Source organism: Tiliqua scincoides, chromosome 1 (assembly GCF_035046505.1).
Source record: "Tiliqua scincoides isolate rTilSci1 chromosome 1, rTilSci1.hap2, whole genome shotgun sequence".
Taxonomy (NCBI): domain Eukaryota; kingdom Metazoa; phylum Chordata; class Lepidosauria; order Squamata; family Scincidae; genus Tiliqua; species Tiliqua scincoides.
This window is the reverse complement of record NC_089821.1, coordinates 46,385,937-46,408,814: the sequence shown is the minus strand read 5'-3', so window position 1 is coordinate 46,408,814 and position 22,878 is coordinate 46,385,937. Positions and strand designations below refer to the sequence as shown.

General features: G+C 43.0%; 1 protein-coding gene across 3 annotated transcripts in view; it reads left to right on the top strand.

Annotated features, from left to right (window-relative positions):
* Positions 1 to 5,940: 5,940 nt before the first annotated feature.
* The window catches only part of USP47 (ubiquitin specific peptidase 47), an 83,274-nt gene continuing 66,336 nt past the window's right edge, over positions 5,941 to 22,878 (top strand). For 2 of the 3 annotated variants that reach the window (XM_066639250.1, XM_066639239.1), the window contains exon 1: positions 5,941 to 6,257. In XM_066639250.1, the coding sequence (XP_066495347.1) occupies positions 6,219 to 6,257 (39 nt within the window). In that variant the 5' untranslated portion in view covers positions 5,941 to 6,218. The remainder of the gene's footprint in view (positions 6,258 to 22,878) is intronic. The other variant, XM_066639261.1, reaches the window with a different exon arrangement.

Genomic DNA, 22,878 nt, shown 5'->3' with positions numbered 1-22,878 from the left:
AAAAAAAAAGAGAACCCACAAATCTTTGAATAAAACTGTTAATTTTAATTTTTCTTCTTTTTTCTTTCAGGGTATACAAGTCGACTTTGTGCATGAAATATTGGAACAATAATCTTCCCCAATATGTCTTGGTCAACCAAGGAAAAGACATTTTGAAATTTACTGGACCTTTGTAGGATTTAATAAAATTTTTATGGGTTCTGTTTTTTTTGGGTCACCCTGTATCTGGGTGGCACCTGCCTGGAAATGAAGACAAACAAGTCAAACTACAACACCCAAAGGTCGTTCTGTCCTTATCAAAATAAAACCCAGCCAATTTCAACAATACTTTTTTCTTCATACATTTCATTGTGTTGGAATAGCTTGGGGGGTTCTCTCATTTTAATAATGCAGTCTGAAGACTTTTACCTGTCAATTCTTGTTTAGACAGCTCTCTCATGTCTTCAGGAAACCATTAATATATATATTTTTTTAAATCACTATACACCCTGCTACTCACAGCCTGCTCTACAGCTTCTAGGTCATAAGACTCATAATTCCAGCTGAAAGATTATGGAGGAATTTGGGTTCAGCCACACTATTTGTAGGAAAAAATTCAGTTATACCAATCAGAAATTGCTTCACCTTCTTCTTTGCATAGTTGTGTATTCTCTTGTATGTGGGATTATGTTCACACCTCCCTGCACTAATTAGCTGAGCTTTCTGTTGTAAGACTCAGAAGTGCCTTCTTTGACGTTTATGAAGGTAGGAAGGAATTTCACACTTTGCTGTGTGTCATTCAGCTGTAAGGAAAGAATGTTACGGCTTGCTGGGTGCATTACGTGGAATCAATTATTGACTTGTCTTCTTGGCACAGAATGCCTGGTAAAACACAGTCTTGTAGGAGCCTTGTTTACTCAGGGAAATGTACTTCATCTTGTGGATGAGTGTTAGCTGAGTTTGACGCTGAACTACTGCTGGAATTTTTTAACTTGTTATTTCAGAAAAATGCAATGTCTTCTATAAGTGTTGATTTCATCATAGAGGCAAATCAGGATTATCTTCAGCAAAACTGCACAGAAGAACTTTTGCATCATCCTCACACTATGTCTGCGGTGAAGTTCCAGCGTGGAATGGGGAAGCAGGGAGCTATTTAGCAGAGACAGACATTGCAATATATGAACACTATGTGTGGGCATCATATGTGTTACTGAACTGTCATAAGGAAATAGCCTCTTAAATGGAAATGGAACCAAAATGACTACCTAATCCTATCTTCCGCCAGCCCACAGTACTGCTGCCCGAGTGCATGCTGCATGCTTTGGTGGGGAGGGCAACCAAACTGCCCAAGAGAAGGAAAAATATTTTTTACTTACCTCCCTGTAAGCTGCCTGGCTGTCAGTGAGTCTACTCAGACCTCTGCCAGCTATTTAGCCAGTAAACATCCTAGGAGCTTCAGGGGGTGTGTCAGGCCAGACAAAGCAGAATAGGATCTTGGAATGCACTGCCGCTGCAGAGATCCACCCCCTTATGCCCCCTAGTTCAGCCCTCTCCCTGCCCTGATCCTCCTCCAAACTGCCTCCACCACTGCCCTACCTGCTCTGGCCCGGGCTGGTGTGGTTTTTATGATGCTGGCTGGGGGCTTATAGCAGCAGATCAAGAGATCTGATGCCATAGACCCTCAATAGGATTGAACCTTGAGCCCTGCCTCACTTAAAAATATACATCAGTAATCTCTCGTGTTTTTCTTTTATAGGTTCTATTTTGACAGAATACTTTTTTTCATTAAGATAGCTGTAGCTGTCATTCATTCATGATAATCATGTCAAGATTGTGCAAAGTAATGTTTACAGAATGTGACTGTTACATGAATGGCAGAAGTAATGTTTGCTGTTTTTATTCTCTTTATACTTCAAATGTCTGCTGGAAAAAACCAAACATGCTCTGATAATAGTTTTATTCATAATCATTTTATTCACCATTTGAAATTGTCATAAAATATGTTTTTGGGAATGAGGAAAGTAGTGTAGTAATGTTTAATATTATTTATTATTTAAATGTATATCCTGTCTTTCATCTCAGTGGATTTCAAGGTGACTATAAATGATGCTAAGAAAAAAAAAGTACAGTCAATTCTTGTGATCTGCTAGGGTTAAGTTCCTGGAAACCCTAATGGATAATGAATTCTCAGATAATGAACCATTAATCCTATGGGATCAATGGGGTTAGCTGCAAGGGATACCCTAGGAAAGGAAAAGATACCATCAGAAGAATCCAGCAGAGACCCTTAGGAAGCTATCAGTGCAACAGGAAGTGCCAAAATATCTCTGAATGCTGCAAAGACCTTCCAGAGGGTGCATGAACCTCCAATATGGTTCATGTTGCCATATTGGTTCACTGGCAATATGGTTCACTGGTTGCCAATGCAACCAGTGCAGACCACTTTAAAATGACTGGTGGAAGCTTCTGCCAGCCATTTTAAAGGGGTCCATGCTGGTCACAGGCATCATTCTGAGGTCCCTGTGGAAGGCATAGCAGATAATGAGAACAGAGGTGGAGTTAACAAGAAAAGGTAGCAATTCTGTCCCTTACAGATAAGCAAATTTGCAGATAGCAATTTCACATATAAAGAGAACTGATTGTATATATTCAAGAAGTGAGAAAATATTATAAACAACTATTTGCCTACAGTTCAATCCTATACATGTCTATTTAGAAATAAGTCCCATTGTATTCAATAGAGCTTACTCTCAGATAAGTGTGCATAGGATTGCAGCCTTAGGGTCTAATCCTATCCAACTTTCCAGCACCGGTGCAACCCCAATGCAGCCTTGAGGTAAGGGAACAAATGTTTCCATACCTTGAGGAGGCCTCTGTGACTGCCCCACCACAACAGGATGCAGCACATGCCCCATTGGCACGGCTACACTGGCACTGGAAAATTGGATACAATTGGCCCTTTAAACACTTATGAACAGAAATGCAGAAAATATCTGAGGCTGCAATATATATGCATTTATCAAGGAGTAAATTCCATAGAACCCAAAAGGACTTACTTCTGAGTAGACATGCACAGGATTGTTCTGTAAATCAAGTTCTAGGCATATCTACACAGAAGTATCTCAGTCTGCAAACCGGCTGTCACCTAAGACATCTCCCATCTGTTGGCTGCTGCTGCTGCCCCATGGAATGGCTATAACCATTCTGACTGCTCAAAGAGAAAGAAGCAGCAACAGAATGTTATCAATCATTCAGCACAGCGTCTTTGATTGATGTGAAAGGCAAATAAGACTGGGTAAAATCTTACTCAGGTCCTAGCTACAGGAGAACAATGTGTTGTTGACAGGATAGGAAACAGAAGCAGTGGTGCTACGAGAGCAAGGGATGCAGAAGACTCTGAAGTAGTCCGACCCTTCTCTGAGGAAGAAGGATAAGAGGCAAGGTGGATACTGAATAAAGGCTAGCAGAATAGGCAGAAGGCTCAAAAAATGGAATGGCAGAGAAAGCATTGTGCTGTTGACAAAAAAGACAGGAATGCTGTTGACAGAAACAGACAGGAATGTTACAGTGTGAGTATGTTTTGGCTGTTAAGTGATGCTTTGGACGACTTTCAATTGACAGTGGATGCCTGTTTTGGCCTTAGTTCTATTTTTATGTATTTATTGCATTTTTATATCACCCTTCCTTCAAGGAGCTCAAGGTGGTATACATGGTTCCTTCCTTTTGTCTTCACAACAACCCTGTGAGGTAAATGAGGCTGAGTGATACAGGTTGGGTACCCAGGAAGCTTCATGGAACTGTAAGGATTTTAACCTAGATCCTCCAGGTCTAAGTCCAACACCAGAACCACTATGCCATTCTGACTCTCAAAGTTTTTCTGCAAACTTTAGTTTTTCAAAGAGCCCTTTTTGGGGCACAATACATACATGTAGTTTTGCTATGCAACCACCTACAAAAGGACATGACATACCTCCCCTTGAGAGGCAAGTTTCTACATGGCAACATAGCACATGCAGTCACAATATATATAGGCTTGCAACATTATAAATACAGCCACCATCACTCACATAATGCCTACGTAACTGTACTTTGACAGCCCATGTATATGCACAAATAGTTAAAAACAAGAGTAAAGTTTGTTTTGCCTGACTTTACATCTTCTTGTTCTGGCAACAGGCTAATTGGAAAGAAGGGATGGTCTGAAGACAAGTGACACAGCAAGATTGCTGAAGCTGGTCAGTGCCTGGATGGGAGTTCACATGAGCGCATGTCTGGCAAATCTGAGTTCCATGAAAGAAAGATGGAAGACAGAGTAAACCAAATTTTGATAGGCCTGTCAAAATTATGTCTGTATGGCCACCCCAAACAATGTCAGTGCAAACCTTAACATATAAGGATATGCACCGTCTTATACAGTATTTTTAAAAGTATTAAACACTTTCAAAACATGTGCAATAAATGATTGTATTTAAAAGAACATTTAAAGAACTTGTTTTAAGAGAAGACTTTTTTTTCCTTCTCGAGATCCTCTTGCATTGAAAGGTGGAATAGAAATCAATTGGAGAAAGAGGAATGAAAACCACACATGCAGCTCAGTCCAATGCATGACAGTGAGTTTTGCTGAAGAGAGTTGGCTGTAACTAAAGCTGCAATCTGATGTATGCACTTTGATTTGGGAGTAAACTCCATTGAACTCCCTGGGACTTACTTCCATTCTGAGCAAGCATGCAAGTCCCATTGAAAGCAGCAGGACTTAAAATTGTTGTGACCAAACAGATCCACTGGTCTGAGTTAGCCATGCAACATGCAAGTCCTGTGCATGTTGACTCACAAAAAGTCTCACTCCATTCAAGTGGAATTAGGGCCCAATTCTATCCAACTTTCCAGCACTGATGCAACTGCAATGCAGCCCCAAAGGGGGGGGGGAACATTCCTTTACCTTGAGAAGGCTTCTGTGACTGCCCCTCCACTGCAGGATGCACAGCTACATTGGCACTGGAAAGTTGGATAGGATTGGGCCCTTAGGCTGCAATCCTATCCACACTTTCCTGGAAGTAGGCTCTATTGATTATAATTGGTCTTACTTGTGGGTAAGCATGCATAGATTTGGGCTCTTAAGCTACAATCCTATCCACACTTCCCTGGGAGTAAGCTCTGCTGACTATACTGGGTCTTACTTCTGAGTAGGCATGCATAGGATCGGGCTCTTAGGCCACAATCCTATCCACATTTCCCTGGGAGTAAGCCCCATTGACTGTAATGGGGCTTCTGAGCAGACACACATAGGATCCGGCTCTTAGGTGACAATCCTATCCACACTTCCCTGGGAGTAAGCCCCATTGACTGTCATAGGTCTGAGTAGCCATGCATAGGATTGGACTCTCAGGTTGCAATCCTATCCACATTTCCCTGGGAGTATGCCCCATTGACTCAAATGGATCTTACTCCTGAGTAGTAGGCATGCATAGGATTGGACTCTCAGGCTGCAATCCTATCCACATTTCCCTGGGAGTAAGCCCTATTAACTATAATGGGACTTACTTCTGAGGCACGCCTCGGATCGGGTTCTGAGGCTACAACCCTATCCACACTTCCCTGGGAGTTAGCCCTATTGACTGTAATGGATCTTACTTCTGAGTAGTAGACATGCAAAGGATCGGACTCTCAGGCTGCAATCCTGTCCACACTTCCCTGGGAGTAAGTCCCATTTACTGTCATAGGTAAATGACAGCAGGCATGCCCAGGAAAGGGCCCTGAGGCTACGACCCTATCCAGTCACTACTACTACTACAACGCACTACACAACAAGCAGTGGGGGCGGGCAAGGGATCGGTGCTTGTGTGGTGAGCAGCGAGGCCCAGACGTGGCGCTGCTCCTCCGCAGGGGAGAGAGCGACGGGAGGCAGCCTCCGCCATGGAGCCCGTCGCAGCGCGACCGCCTGGAAGCCGGGCCGGGGCCTGCTGAGGCGGGCCTCCTCGAGGAGGGGAGGGGAAGAGGTCGCCGGAGGAGCCCGAGAAGCGTCTCGCGAGAGGCCTGTCGGCCATTTTGCCATTGATTGGCGCGGGTGGAGGAGGCGCTGACTGAGCGGGGGGGCGAGGCCGACGGAGGCGGGCAGCGCCGGAGAACGCAGCAGCGACCATGAGCCGCCTCCCGCGACCCCCTCCTTCCTCCTCCCCGTCCGCCTGCTGACGACGACTCCCCGCCTGAGCCTGCCGCGGCCCCAGGCTGCGCCACCGGCCATGGTGCCCGGCGAGGAGAACCGGCTGGTCCCCAAAGAGGTGAGCGGCCCTCGGCGCGCGGGCAGTGCCGGGGGGGGGGGGAAGCGCGGCCTGGAGCCTGCACCGTGCTGCACGCAGTGCGCAGCCAGGCCGAGGCCCGCGGAGCGAAGGCGGGGGGGCCGCGTTCTCGCCGGGAGTGTCTGGGGGCGGCTCGCGCAGCGTTCGGGCCTTGTGGAGGAAGGCTGGGGGACTGGAGGTCGCTCACGTGGGGTGTGGGCAGGCCGAGCTGTCACTGTGGGGGAACCCAGGGGAGTGGGGAGGCAGGTGAGGCAGAGCCTCCCCACTAAAGTCCTTGGAAAGCACCACCGCTATGGGAGGCACCCAAGTACCCACAACCCACCCGTGGGAGGCAGAGTCTCCCCACCGGAGTCCTTCGAAAAGCACTGCCACCGTGGGAGGCACCCAAGCACTCGCAACCCATGTACTGGAGGCAGGTGAGGCAGAGCCTCCCCATGGGAGTCATTTGAAAAGTGCCGCAGCCATGTGAGGCACCCAAGCACCCACAACCCACGCGGCACTTTTCAAAGGACTCCCATGGGGAGGCTCTGCCTCACCTACCTCCCCACCCTCCCTGGGTGAACCTGGGGAGAAGAAACAACCAAGGGAGACCCATTGCCCTTGTGCCGGTTTCTGGGACTCATGACCAGATTGGTGGTTTTGTCAATTTGTTTGACAGGTGCAGGAACAAGAAGCAAGTAATGATGCACAGGGGAGCTTAATAGGGTTAGTAGGCGCTGGGGTTTGTCTGCATAGGTCAGTGGGTTTCAAACTGTCTACCTTGAAGGAACCTTTTCTACATCGGTTTGTCTGCTGCAGAACTCCTGTGTGCTGCAGAATGTTCCAGGACAGTGGTCTTCTACCTTTTCCATGTCACAACCCACATGCACAGACACACACTCTGGCTTCTCTTCAGATTGTGTGTGTGTGTGTGCACGTGTCACTGGAAGGCAAAATAATAAAACAGACTGACAACCCAATCCTCTCCACAGCCCCATGACTCTAAAGGGTCTTACTTCTGAGTAGGTATGCAAAGGAGTGGGATCTCAGTTACTTCGGTCATGTCATACAGTCAGCATCATTGGAGAATGACGTTATACTCAGAATGGTTGGTGGCAAAAAACGATGAGGACACTAAAGAACATTTTGGCTGGATGTACTCAAAGCAGACACTGGTCAGAATATAAAGTAATTGAAAGAAGCTGTACAAGATTCTTATTAGAATCAGAATCAGAGAACAGAAAAAAATTACCAGGAAGCATGGCACTATTGAAAGCTGTTTTACCACAATGCTAATCACCTGAACGTGACTGGGACACAGTCTCCTGGTATTTGAACAGGTACACCAGATGCCTCCCCTTTACCTGGTGGTTCTTTAGTGCAGAAGTCTTCAGTCTTTTTTATTCCCATAAGTTGCTACAACCCCGCAACTGAGGCTTCATGACCCCATTGAGGTCCCAACCCCAAGGTTGAAGAATTCTGTTCTAGGACATGTTTTATAAGGAGTATTCTGTGTAATACCTACTTCAGTAGAATATGGAGTATTCTGGTGAGCGCACATTGAATAATCTGTACAGTTCCAGTATTTTGAAATGACACTGCCGGCATTAAAAAATGTCATTTCTGCCCAATGTTGCATATATACAACAGGGACCAAATGTGTACACCTGTGGGCCAGGCAAAAATGGGTTAAAAATGGTGGTGTGAATGCTAGGGAAAAGGTTGGCAGTTTGTTACTTCTTCAATCCCAAATTTTAAGAAGGAAAAAAGGAGCATTGTATGATACTTTAATAGAAGTAAGAGGAGTTTTCCTTGATTGTTGGAGGACTTACTTTGTACAGACTGTTTCATAAACAATTTTAGTGGGAGTGTGTCCTCCAATTGCTCATATGTTTTAAGCTGTAAAATGGGAACATACAACATACTGTATTGTTGATTAAAGATATAGGTGTTTCTGGAGTCTTTACATTCTAGTGGTACCCCTGGGGGTACCCCTGGGGGCTGGGGATAAGAATAGGCCCTCAGTTTGGCTGTACTTGTCGTAAGAGGTGACTAAACAGCCACCAGGTAGATGGGACTCGTCAGCCTGGGAAGGCAGCTCATCTGAGAGAAGGAAAACTCTGATCCCAAACCTCCACTGCCTTGTGGCTACATCCATTTATGGAAAAGGCTTCAGGAGTCAACCTCAAGGCAAAATCAGGAGCTGGAGTCCCTGAGGCAGTTCATGGCTGAACACAGTCACATTCTGGCAACTCCTGCGACGCCGCTGGAACCAACCGTATTGGCCTCTGCCTTTCCATTGGACCATTTCAGCAACGTGGAGAAGGGGGATTTGCTGCATGGGTAACAGCCTATCCTCCATACCTACTTTACCCAGGCTTCGCGCACTGGAGAGGACACTCTGTTCCAGAACCACCATTCAGAGCGTGACACCATAGTCTTCCAAGACTGAAGGATGCCAACAACAACAATTCTAGTGGCAAGTGTTTATAGAAGTCTTACTTCGGAGTGATTTATGGGTGCAGTCTTGTAGTTTAATACAGTTAATAAGAAGCAGCCTAGCTAAGAACAATTTGAAGACAATCTAAGACAGAGAGTGTCCCATTATTATTTATAGTGAGTAGTCCTAGAGTAGTGTTTCCCAAACTGTGGGTTGGGATCCACCAGTGGGCTGCCTTGGTGGCTTGTGAAACTGAAATTGACAAACTGATAACTGACAAGGAAAATGTATTGAGTCCTATGGAAAGGGAGCCACACCTGTGTGTTTATTCGCAAGTAGGTGACTGTTCCCTGCTCTTATTGAAGCCAGATGAAGGGGAACGCAGGGCCATAATCTGATGAATGTGGAGCTCAATAAATGCTACTACTGACGCCACCACCATAGTAAATAGGATAGAGACTTGAGTGTGTGGTAAAGTGAAACTTTTTTTAAGTCTAGTAAAACTAAGTGGGCCCCGGTAGAGTGTCATTTTAAAAAATGGGTCCTGGTGCAAAAAAGTTTGGGAACCACTGTCCTAGAGAATTGGGACAGGCAGGAGAAAATACTTCTTCACACAGTGCATACAGTAATTAACTTACAGAATTCATAGCAGTGGGATGTGATGATGGCTGCTAACTTAGATGGCTTTTAAAGGGGATTAGTGAAATTCTTGGAAGAGAATTCACTGTCACTGATTATTTGTCACAATTGTTGTGTAACTTTCATGTTTCAGAGGCTGTATACTTCTGATTACTAGTTGACAAGGAACAATAGCAGGGTATTCTGTTTGTGGGCTTCTGGGGGCATCTGGTGATTGGACCTGAGAAACAGTATGCTAGGCTTGGTGGACTGTTCATCTGATCCAGCAGGGCTGGTTTTGTGATGTTTTGCAATAACTCTTCTAATATATATTTTAGTTATGAATGGGGGTATGGGTTTAAATGTATTAAATGGGGGAGGAGGGCAAAATAGTAGTTGCAAATAAGGCAGCATAGTAATAAGTTAATATTAAATGCAGTAAACTACATTTCTGCATTGGAATCCTGTCCCTAAATGTGTTTAATAAAGCATTCAGAATAGTGTTTTGGTAACATGGGTGTTCTCTGTGAAATTCCATGTGTGCACTGACATACAAGAGCAGCTTTGGATAAAGTCACTATCCACACCTCTTGCTCTTCCCTCTTCTCTGTAATTTTCAGTACAACTTTCATGTCCTGCCATCAGTGTGGTGTGTTTCTACATCTTCATTTAGCATAATTTACTGTTGTCAGTGAGGAAATGCGCAACAAGGTTGGTTGTACTGTGTGATAAAAGAGGAAAAGAACAAAACATTGGATAGTTATTGTTGGTGACAACAGTATGTTTATTGGTAATGGGTAGCCTTGCATATAAAGCTGGAGATCTTTACTAATAGTGCATAATGATTTTTCAGAGTTGCATCTTATAATTATGCAAAATGTAAAAGGGTGTGTGTGTTTAATGTATGTGTAAATGAGAAAGTGTGCTTCTGAAAAAGAACATTAAATCTGTAACAAAATGAATGTTGTAAATGTTGTAAAGTCACATTAAATCCAATAAATAAAGGAGGCCAATAGCAGAAGGCCTTTGACAGTAATGGTAGATAACTGGCACAGACTGGAATGACTAATGGAAGAGTCTGGCTCTGATTGTCATTCTTCTAGTTATTAAAGTGCATTCAGAAGCTTATTTTTAACTGGTTGAGCAGTGCAGAGTTCTAGTCCTCTCCCTTTTTTTGGATATAAAGGCAGTTTAGGAAAAGAGGAGAAGGTAATTCTGTTGTCTTACTAAATCATCATGTGTATAGCAAAAGACTCTTACCTTCATCCATATTAGTATAAAGTTTGTTTCCTTGCTTTGCTTTTGTACTGCATTATTTTTAATGTCACATACACACCTCCTTGTTGTGTTAGTTGAATATAAACACAAACTAGATCACAATAAGTAATATTACAGTTCACTTGAATTGATCTAAGTCATGTTGCAGTCTTATGCATGTTTACTTCTATGCAAGTGTGCATAGGATTGCAACCTTAATGTTTTATTTGTCAGAAAGAATCATATTACACCTTATTTGTTTGATAATAATGTAGGGTGCCTTTGACAGGCAGAATTTGACAGGCATACAGGACTTAGAGTGTCAAAGAAACTACTTCTATAATTTGTCTGTACTTGAACAGGTTTTCCCTTTGCATCTCTTTTATAGTTTATGGGCTAATAAATACTTCCATAGGTAAAACTAATGTCCTGATTCCTAAATAGAGAGCTGTATGTTTCTAGAACTGCTACAGATAAAATATTTTCTGATCAGTCCTGATTTTTAGTTTCTGCTGCTGGAATCTTTCCCATTTAAAGTACTGTACCTCACAAACTACTGTGCCATAGCTGTACAGTACTGTTCATTTGGCTGATATCACAGTAGAGGCATTGCAAGGCTGGAGCCGTCTGGTCCAGATGCAGCACTCACAACATGACACAGTGCGGGGGCGACACAGTTTCTGCCTGTGTCTTCTGCCCTCTCCAGGCTGGCAATGAGGCACAGAGTGGCAAGTGGATCTTCACACTGGATTCTCCCATCCACCTCTTCCTCTGATTGGCTGAATTGTGGTACTCTGGAAGCAGTTGACTGTGACATGATGACATCATCATGTCATAGCCAGCCTACTTCCAGATGTTGCACTTTGTACCTGCATGCCAGGTGCTATTGACCCTGGGCCCAAGACTTATCAGCATTATTGGGGGAATGCTGTGCGGTGTGTGTGTGTGTGTGTGTGTGTGTGTGTCATGCCCGCCCCAGGAGCACGATGTACTGGCAATGCCACTGTATCACAGTATAAATATATATATAAAATTCTGAACTTTAGAAGCCTAAATCAAGTACTTAAGTTGGATATACAGAAATGTTCACTATTTGCTTCTTTTGAATGATTGGAAGAGGTACACCTTTAGTTTGTGTGTCTTTATAAATGGGTTAACTAGATTAATTACGTGATTTCCAAAATCTATAAAGATTCTAACCATGTCGTGAAATTGTGTTGATTTTAGCGACACTTCATAAAGTGCATTGAGTTAAAACCTTTTTACTATGAAAGCTTAATCGTAATCCTCTGTGTAATATAAACATTTCTTGCAGAAAAAGCTTTTTTCTCGTTTATGTAGAAGTTGGAACTGTATTGTCAGAGCCTACTGGAAGCAAATTAAAACAGCTTCTAACAGCCAAGAATGCTTTTATTTAATAAATCACTTGCAGTTAATCCCCAGCAGTAGGTTGTAGTGTACAGTATATGTTAAACTTTGAATAGCTACTGCTCTGGAAGGTGAATTAAAACAAATGGTTGGGTCTTTTAAAGTTCAAGAAACTCTGAGGTACCAGAGAACTGATTAACATAAGTTGGGGAAGGAGAGGAGTGCTGTTTGCATTGACATGACATAGGTAGATGACAAGATGGAAATAAAGCCAAAATATTACAGCATTGTCTTGTAAGCAAAGCTGTTCTGATTCAAAGATCATTTCTGCCATGACCATGGTCCTTGAATCTAACGGCTGAAATACGGAAATAGTAAATCCACTTGGAAGTTCCATTAAGAATTCTGTAACATCCGTTAATAAAAATGAAAGCTGATTTGTTTTTGTATTTAGGAATTCCTGTGTTGCAGGTTATCTACTTCAATTTGGTAATATTTAAACTCTTCAGAGTAATTTTAGATAATTGAAGGCCAGCTAATATTTATTAGATGAGACCAAATAATTTAAGAAATTTCTTACAAGTCAAATAGTGGATGGAAGAGCCAGTATACTGAGAAATGAACTAGAGATGACAAGGACCTGGGGTATAAATTGAAGCTGTAGGATTTGGAAAGGTGCAGAAAGCTGAAAGTAATTTGCTGATATTGACCTACCTTATACTGAATTGGACCATGGACCCATGTAAGCCAGCACGGTCTGCTTTAACTAGCAATAGATTGCCAGGGTTTCAAATAGAAGTCCCTTCCAGTCCTGCTTTCCCTCCTTCTTTAACTGGAGATTCCAGGAAGAAATGAACCTGTAATATCTTACATGCTAAGCATGTGTTGTGCCACTCAGCTGTGGTCCCTCCCCTGAATAAAAGGCATGGGAATGGCACAATACATAAACAAAACTAACAGCTGGTGGTTTCTACAGGCAGTGAACTAGAACTGGACCCAGAAATGAAGTGACTAATCATGATTAAGGTGAGTAGCAGACTGTGGTTTAGTCATGGCTGATGAGCTATGTCTTGGAGAATTGTTTTAAGGCAATCTTCTTCAAGCTTCACTCCCTCAATCTGAACATTTACAGGGTTGTATATGTTTCTTAGATTGTTTCATGTTAGCTACCAGGAAGAACATAGCATTATATTTGCCTCGTAGGTTCTCTGACTTGGATATTCTGGGAGGTACTGTTATCTAAATAGAAACATACCTCATAACTAGGAATCATGAAATTAGGGATGTGGGAAATTTTCTCCTGCACTAATGTTCTCCTCTTCTCCTTGAAACTAGCATGTACTGTATAGCCAAATCTTGGCAAACGCTAGGCCTATATGCAAGTGGAATATTGTGGGAACCGCAGATCATACTGCCCCACTGGTGAACTGTTCCTAACCAGAAAGTTTGATCAGTGCAGAGTTTGTCCACAAATAGGGCAGCATAATATAACTTCCAGGAATGGGAGTTACTAGCGTTCCAGTGGGGGTAGCAAGTGTCAGTGAGGCATGTTTCTGTGTTGTGCGTTTGGAATTTCACTGTATGGATTAACATTATAAAGGCTTCTGAGGCATTCTAACTTGAACTTGATTTAGCCCACTTCTCTGTGTACATCAGTTGTTTTGTTTGGCACTTGCTTTATAATTCTCACTGATCTGCCAGTTACAGTCCACTCTACTAAAGAGGACATAGGTAGTCCAGCTGTCCCTGTTGCCTCGAAGTTCTGCAACCAGGCAGCAAAGGTCCCAATTCAGCACACACTCTTTTCCTGCCTTGGTCCCCATCATCTTCTCTCACAGTCTCCTTCTCTTTACTGGATTCTATTGCTTACTCCTCTTCTGGCCACTTTTCCCTACTCCATATTCCAAATCTCTCTCAAAGTTTTCCTGCTCGTTTCTCACTCCTCCTCCTCCTCCAACCCCCACCTCTCTCTTCCCTCCCTTTTATGCCTTCCATCACTTCTTCCTCTGCTGTATTCCAGCAGCTGCTATCTTTAGTCCCCCATGTTCATAAGAATATTAAGAGTGCTGCTTCATTGGGCCAAGGGTATGTCTAGTCCAGCTTCCTGTATCTCTCAGTGGCCTGTGGGAGCACTCAAGATGCACGTATGTTGTTTCCACTCACCTGTATCTGGCATCCAGACTCTGGATCTCTGGATTCCAGAGATCATCTATGCTAAAACCTGAATGATCCATATAGTTGTCATGGCTTGTAACCTAAGATGGAATTTTCCTCCATAAATCTGTTTGATTCCCTTTCAAAGACATCTAAGTCAGGTGCCATCACAACATCCTGTGGCAAAGAGTTCCACAGATTAATTAACACATTTTCTTCTATTGTTACTCTCCTGTTGATTTTAGTGAATGTTCCCTGGTTCTGGGGTTGTGAGAGAGTGAGAAGAACTTCCCTCTACCCACCCTATGCATAATTTTATATGAAATTTGGGGAAATGACTGTTACTGACTAGAAATGATTGGCATTTTACAGTTTTTATACTTTTCCAGGAAGGTGAGCAGAGAAGAAAAGCAGAGTAGCACTGATAGGACTTCATAGTGAGACCAATCTCAATTTTCCCTTGAAATCTAAAAATGAGATCCTTTTTGTTCCCTCTTCCTCTCATGGTGCCATTTGTATAAACACAGCAACATAGCAATTTCTACTTACTACCCCCTTGCAGGAACTTCAACCCAAGTAGCAAAATAATTAGAAAGAAATCCATCTTTTCCTCTCCCCCCAATAGATCTAAGACAGTGATAGTGGATCCCTATACCACTAAGCACAGGTTTCCTTGACTACCCTACCAACCTACAGACACCTTGCCTGGAATATTCCATCAGGTCAGCATGTTGGGGGAACTGTTTATGATTTGCCCAATACTTTCCAGTCTTCCCCCACAAACACTCCTAGATCAGGCAGCCCTAGTTTTTTAAAACAAAAAAGCAACATAGAAAACACTTCCCTGACAATACACTTAACAGCTACTGCAACAGCTGATCATAAAGGTGGTGGTGGGGGGGGGGGAATTGATGAAGCAAGTGAAGAGTGGAAACTCAACCAGCCAAATTCTGTCAAGAAGGCTAAAGGAAGTGCTCTGTGGTCCATCCTGTCAGGCTGCTGCTACCTCTTGCTTTTCCTCTGTTTTCAGTCCACCTTATGCCCGCTTATCTGTGCTGGTCTCACACCCCCTGCCAGGCGTTTTGTCAGTCTCTTGTTTCACAGTTACACTCTCCAAAACAGTGTTTCTCAAACTGTGGGTCGGAACTCACTAGGTGGGTCATGAGTCAATTTCAGGTGGGTCCGCATTCATTTCAACATTCATACTCAGTGCTGTTTCGCTGCTGCATTCACATAATATAAAGTTAGGCAGGAGCAGGACTGCCCTGACATAAAAGTGCTTGTTTCCTTTTTTGCTTCATTGTCATGCCTTCTCTCATCAAAGCAGCCTAGACTTCTTTTCTTCTCATGAGATTCCTTGAGACTTGGGAGCAGTGTTGGAGGTCTTTGTTACTTGGCCATGTGAAGCTCCGCAGCTTCACCGAGTGCCACGCAGGTTGGATCCAGAGCTTCTGGGGGTTAGATCTGGCCCACAGGCCTTGATGTACCTTGGTGATAAGTTCAAATACTTCAAGGCATTTAATTCTGGTAGATGACAAATAGTTTCAGCTGGGGCCTTTGTGTGTGTGTGTGTGAGAGAGAGGGGGGGGGTGGGCCCTTTCCAGTTTTTTGCTATTGTGATGGAGAAAGTTGGAGTGATCTTTACTGGTCTGAGTAGGCTTGTTACTCAGTGTTGAGGGTTTGTGTTTTGTTTATTTGTTAGAAGTGAAGCTTTAGATTTTGCTTCCAGCTTACATTTTACATGTGATGAAGGCAGGGACATATTTGAAGACTGAGATCTGACATAGTTGGTCGCTTGAGCCTTAATATGAAGCTTTCTTCCTTGGAAATTCTAGCATAGAAGAAAGTGAATATAGCTGATGACCTGACGAAAACATTGCATGCCATGTGGGAGTGTCCTATATTCTGCTTCTCATTAAATCTTGTCACTGATTTGTTTATTTTGTTATCTGTACTCCTGTTTTAGGGTCAAACATTCTCTGAAACTGCTACCAAGATGTAGGAGCAAAAGTGGCTTATGAAATAACAATATCAAAATAAGTGCTTGGGTTTTCTATTTTTGTTGCTTCTCAAAGAGAGGCTAACAAACACAGGACACTGTGTAATATGGAGAGAGAGAGAGAGAGAGAGAGAGAGAGAGAGAGAGAGTGAGTGAGAGAGTGTTTTGTAGTTTTCTTCTGTGCAATATATTCTAGTTTGTCAGTATAGATCAGATTTAATAAATTCAATTTTGGGTAAGTGCTTATCTGTAGACTCTGATGTTGAAAAACCTGAAAAGTATTTCTGAAACTTTGTTACATGACCTGAATCTTGTTGCAAGATTTTGAGATGATCATATTATTATTATGTGCTGTTGTGGACATTCTGTTTTATGTGTTGTACTTTCAACTATCCAAAGTAAAAGGCTTGTCAGGATAAGAATAAACTCTTAAGTCAGAGGCAGAAGCACAGAGTTGATGTGATGTTGCTATTGGCATCTAACTGTGAGTGCATGAGTCACACTAGCAAACACTGGATTGAATATAAAATTGTCTTATATATCTGTTGGGTAGCTGCTTGCAAGCAGATAAACTCTGACCTTCAGATGTACTGTGGGTTACTGATTTTTTAGTGGGATGATATTAAAAAATCTATAGTCATTTGTCTGACTTTTAACATTCATAGTTATGACTCTTAGAAATTTCTTGCCTTTTTCAAAGTCAGGAAACCATTTAATGTGTAGTAACATAAATCTATTAAAAGTATTGTAAGGTATTATGGAATCAAATCTATGCTGTATTTTATGAACAAAATCATTCTGAATGGGATTTAGTTTGCATTAGGTGATCTGGATACTAAAATACAGTTGCCCCTTGTCTTAGATGCAGTTGTGTTGCACAAGGTTGACTTCATGCTGTTAGCAAACAAAAACAAAAGCCAGCAGTTTAGATAGTGCAGGGGATTCCACCTGCCATTTAACTTACTAAATACATGCCTGAGAGTGAGTGTGAGATTAGAGCAGGGGTCTCCAAACCCCGCCCAGGAGCCTTATCTGACCTGCAGCAACTTGTTTTTTTGACAGAGCATTTACTAATGTTTGACATTCTTACTCATTATATATCATTTCTCAGTTTAAGCATAGCATTGTTTCTTTATAATTGTCACATTTCTCTTTTGTTCTGAATCATATCATGCTGATTATGAAAAAGATCCAAGTAAAACTTATTCATTTATTTAAATTTCATTCATTTAAATTTTAGTCAGTGAAAATGTATAAAATATGTGACCTTCATATTGAGAAGTTTGGAGATCCCTGGATTAGATATTAAATCTGCTGTTCCCTCTGTTTTGAGTTCCATGTCTCTTGTAAAGAGACAGTATTTATTTTCCAGATATAAGGGATTTTCAAGGCAATTTTGAGTGCAGTGGGATCTGCTTACCTGTGGTTTGTCACCTACCAACCCACACTGGAGGGCGTCACATGACCTCCCAAATGTGACCTGAAGTACTTTCTGGTCATGTCCAGGAGGCGTTCTGAGGCATAGAGAGGCTGCGTGTGTCTTCCCTGCATCTGAGAAGGCCTGCCGGAGCCTTCTTAAGGCACTTCTGGTTTTGGGGGCTGGGCCTCTCCATTGATTAAGTTATAAGTGGAAATCAGTATCTGTGTGGTGTGTGGGAACTGGTCCCCCGCAGATGCCAAGGGCCCACTGTATGTTCAATTTTAGCTTTGCGTACTGACTCTGGAACATAACTGTCACACAAAATGAAGGACAACTGTATTATTATTATTATTATTATTATTATTATTATTATTATTATTTATATACCACTTTTTAACAAAAAGTTCACAAAGTGGTTTACAGACAAAGTCAAATAACTAAATGACTCCCTGTCCCAAAAGGCTTCACAATATAAAAAGATGCAAAAGAACACCAGCAGACAGCCACTAGAAAAGACACTGCTGTGGTGAGGAGGGCCAGTTACTCTCCCCCTGCTAAATTAAAGAGGAGCACCCACTTGAAAAAGGGCCTCTTACCTAGTTAGCAGGGATATACATGCTGTACACACATGCTTACAAAAGCTTGTCAAGCTTTACTAATGAACACTGGAAAAGAATAGATGCATGTAACATTTTATTTCACTTCATAGAATTGTTTATGAATTTCAAATACTTATTTGCAAAGTTAGCATTCTTCTAGGCTGGAATCCAAGTTACATAAGAACATAAGAACAGCCCCACTGGATCAGGCCATAGGCCCATCTAGTCCAGCTTCCTGTATCTCACAGCGGCCCACCAAATGCCCCAGGGAGCACACCAGATAACAAGAGACCTCATCCTGGTGCCCTCCCTTGCATCTGGCATTCTGACATAACCCATTTCTAAAATCAGGAGGTTGCGCATACACATCATGGCTTGTACCCCATAATGGATTTTTCCTCCAGAAACTTGTCCAATCCCCTTTTAAAGGCATCTAGGCTAGATGCCAGCACCACATCCTGTGGCAAGGAGTTCCACAGACCGACCACACGCTGAGTAAAGAAATATTTTCTTTTGTCTGTCCTAACCCGCCCAACACTCAATTTTAGTGGATGTCCCCTGGTTCTGGTATTATGTGAGAGTGTAAAGAGCATCTCCCTATCCACTCTGTCCATCCCCTGCATAATTTTATATATCTCAATCATGTCCCCCCCCAGGCGTCTCTTTTCTAGGCTGAAGAGGCCCAAACGCTGTAGCCTTTCCTCATAAGGAAGGTGCCCCAGCCCCGTAATCATCTTAGTCGCTCTCTTTTGCACCTTTTCCATTTCCGCTATGTCTTTTTTGAGATGCGGCGACCAGAACTGTACACAATACTCCAGGTGTGGCCTTATTATAGATTTGTACAACGGCATTATAATATTAGCCGTTTTGTTCTCAATACCCTTCTAATGATCCCAAGCATAGAATTGGCCTTCTTCACTGCCGCCGCACATTGGGTCGACACTTTCATCGTCCTGTCCACCACCACCCCAAGATCTCTCTCCTGATCTGTCACAGACAGCTCAGAACCCATCAGCCTATATGTGAAGTTTTGATTTTTTGCCCCAATGTGCATGACTTTACACTTACTGATATTGAAGCGCATCTGCCATTTTGCTGCCCATTCTGCCAGTCTGGAGAGATCCTTCTGGAGCTCCTCACAATCACTTCTGGTCTTCACCACTCAGAAAAGTTTGGTGTCATCTGCAAACTTAGCCACTTCACTGCTCAACCCTGTCTCCAGGTCATTTATGAAGAGGTTGAAAAGCACCGTTTCCAGGACAGATCCTTGGGGCACGCCGCTTTTCACCTCTCTCCATTGTGAAAATTGCCCATTGACACCCACTCTCTGCTTCCTGGCCTCCAACCAGTTCTCAGTCCACGAGAGGACCTGTCCTCTAATTCCCTGACTGTGGAGTTTTTTCAGTAGCCTTTGGTGAGGGACCGTGTCATACGCCTTCTGAAAGTCCAAATATATAATGTCCACAGGTTGTCCCGCATCCACATGCCTGTTGACCTTTTCAAAGAATTCTATAAGGTTGGTGAGGCAAGACTTACCCTTACAGAAGCCATGCTGACTCTCCCTCAGCAAGGCCTGTTCGTCTATGTGTTTTGAGATCCTATCTTTGATGAGGCATTCCACCATCTTACCCGGTATGGATGTTAGGCTGACCGGCCTATAGTTTCCCTGGTCCCCCCTCTTTCCCTTTTTAAAAATAGGCGTGACATTTGCTATCTTCCAATCTTCTGGCACCATGGCCAGTTGTAAATATGAGACTCATAGTCATCAAAGCATTACTTTCACAGACTTTTCTGGACTGTTACTAAAGGCTCTGACTCTAATGGATAGTTGTATATGTTTGATCTCCATTACTTCTTTAAACACCTGATACAACAAAGTTATTAGCCACTGGTGTGGGGGGGGGAGGAGGCATGAGGGAGGGGCACCACTGTACTGCCATCCATTTCTCCACCCATAGAACCTCATGCTTCATGCACCTCATTCTTCAAACTATGCACTCTGTAGCATATCAGATACAACTGAAAACCATATTCCAGCTGTCCAGTTCTAAAATTTTCCGTTGGCTTCTAGGTGAAGCTTTTTTGAAATGGTGTGGGTAATACAGTTGGGGCTGCCATGACTAAGCCTCCCATGTTTTCATAACTCCCTGGCCCGTTCTCAGTAAAAGAAAACCAAAGGCCAAATTTGCTCTTTTGGTGGACAACTTATTTGGTTCTAAGATAAAAAATATCCAGTTACACATTGTTCAATATATTCTCTTATAATTTAGTACAGGGAGTTCTTTTTAACCATATCTAATGGATTACTCCACTATATTGTAATGCATCTCTCAAGGGTTTTTGTTAAATGGACAACTGGAATATGGTTTCAGATATATCTGGTATGAGAGGGCTTTATTTAAAGTTGGCAGTGAGTTCATAGTTGGAAGTATGAGGTGCAGTTTCTATGCTGTCTGTGAAATGTATTTGACACAATTCCGGCAAGTCAGAGAAGATCTAGTAATTGCCCTTTACATTTAGAATATCTTTTTCTCTGAAAGAGGGAGGGGGCATTCGTTACTCATGGGTAGCCCCAACTACTGCATGAGGTAGGGTCAGACTTATTCAGGTCTCCTCCAGTAGAGGGCCCCCAATCTCCCAGTCTGGCTCTGCCTCACTCAGAGGAAGGACGTGCTTGGGCTGAGCTCTTGCAGCTCTTGAATTTTTTCTGGTATCTTCAATCTGACCTATTTTTAATTTGACAGCAAGAAAATGAAGTTTCTCCAGTATTCTGACTTTTAGATAAATAATAATAATAATAATAATACAGGTATTTATATACCGCCTTTCTTGGTCGTCAGATTTTTCCTCAGACTTTATTCAAGGCGGTTTACATAGGCAGGCTATTTAAATCCCCATAGGGATTTTTACTATTGAAAGAAGGTTCTATCTTTCAAGAACCACAACATTCCAGATGTTTCTCTCTGATCTGGTTTCACATTCTGGCCTCCATCCACCCACGCTCAGAGCAGATGGAATAACTCGGCTCAGCTTGTCAGCTGCTTCAAGGTCGCACGGTGCCAGTGGCCTCGAACTGGTGACCTGCGGATGTTATCTTCAGGCAAACGGAAGCTCTCCCCTCTGGACCCGACCTCCTGCCCTTTAGATAGTGTTAAATTTCTTGTAATTCACATAGATGTTTCCTGAATGAGCTATTGGTTTTTAGCAGTGGTAAGATGCCATTTCTTATGATTATGCAATGTGTAAACACATTTATTTCTGCTTCAATGACTTGTGGTATTTCTGCAATAGTTTCCCATGTGGAATAGCATTCTGTAGATTAGATTTTATATAAGCACAGATGGATTGGTTTTCAACTGGTTTTGGAAGTGGGGTTCAAATTTGAGAGGTGTATACATAGCCCTTTCCTAGTTGCTTAGTGTAAGAGTTATTCATGGTGTTCAAGAACAAAAGCTTTACAAAACTTTTCTTATTCTTAGATTTGGGTCACAAGTGATTAAGAGAGAAATTTGAGAGGCAGGATTGTGCACTTTCTTCTGTGGAATTATTGCAAGGTCAATTTAAAATTTACCGTGGTTAGTGCAAATTTTGGTGTAGTTGGATTGCTAATTCATTGTTAGTGATGTAAAGACTGTTAACTAATTCATTGTCAGTGCCGTGGCACAGTGGTATGCTGTGAGGCTGCCTCAGGTGTGCCACGGGATCAGAGGAGGTAGGCAGCAGCCACACGCCCGTGTGTGGGAGAAGCAGCTGCTTTGAGCCTCACGCTGCAGGCAGCACGAGCAAGGGAGCAGCCAGTGAAGGGGCTGGTTGCGGCTGCTGTTGAGCATGACTAAGGCTGCAACCTTATCCTCAATTGCCTGGAAGTAAGCTCCATTGACTATTTGGGGCTTACTTCTGAGTAGACACTCAGGGTTGGGCACTAAGGTGGTTGTTGCCTGCCTGTGTGCTGATTGGGCAGCCAGGGAAGCCTGGAGGAACCAGGAGGTGGGAGCTGCGGAGTGAGTAAGAAGGAGGGAGCTAGAAGCAGGCCAGCAGGTATGTAGTGAGCGAGTCTGCTGAGGACACCAAGCTAAGGACCGGCTGGCTGGAAAGTCCCTTTTCCTTGATGTAGTTTGCCTGTAGTTCCCCAGAGCGACCTTCCCTTTGTTGCCTTTTACCTTTCAGAGGAAGGGCGTTGGGCCACAATCCTATCCACACTTACCTGGGAGTAAGCCCCATTGACTATACTGGGGCTTACTTCTGAGAAGACATGTATGGGATTGGGCTTTCAGTCACACTCTTTTTTTCTTAAATACAGGAGCAGGCAATTGGCACTCCACTGCCTCCCACAGGCACATTTCCCCCCCCCCCCCATAACTCATAATTGCAGTTAGCACCTCTCTTATTGTCCCTCCCCGCCTTCCAAAGGTCCAGAATCACTTACCTCACATTCTCTCTCTCTCCCACTCCCAGTTTAATCCTGCACTTGTTTCAATCGTGTCTCTTCATTGCCCTTCACCCCACATTTCTCCACTATGTGATCAATCTGCCTTCTCTTTGCCAACACTTTCCAGCATTTTGGATAAGAATTTGAACATCCTACTTCAAAACATTTTTCCTCCTTTTCAGGAGGAAACCACATATATTTCCCTCTCCAAGTTTCTTGTGAATTTCTATGTCATGTAATGATTTAATTATATTAATTAAAGATTAATTGTAATGTAGTAATTTAATGTAAGAAAAAAACTGGTAGTGTACCTTGACAATTTTAGTGCCTTGTCAGTGTG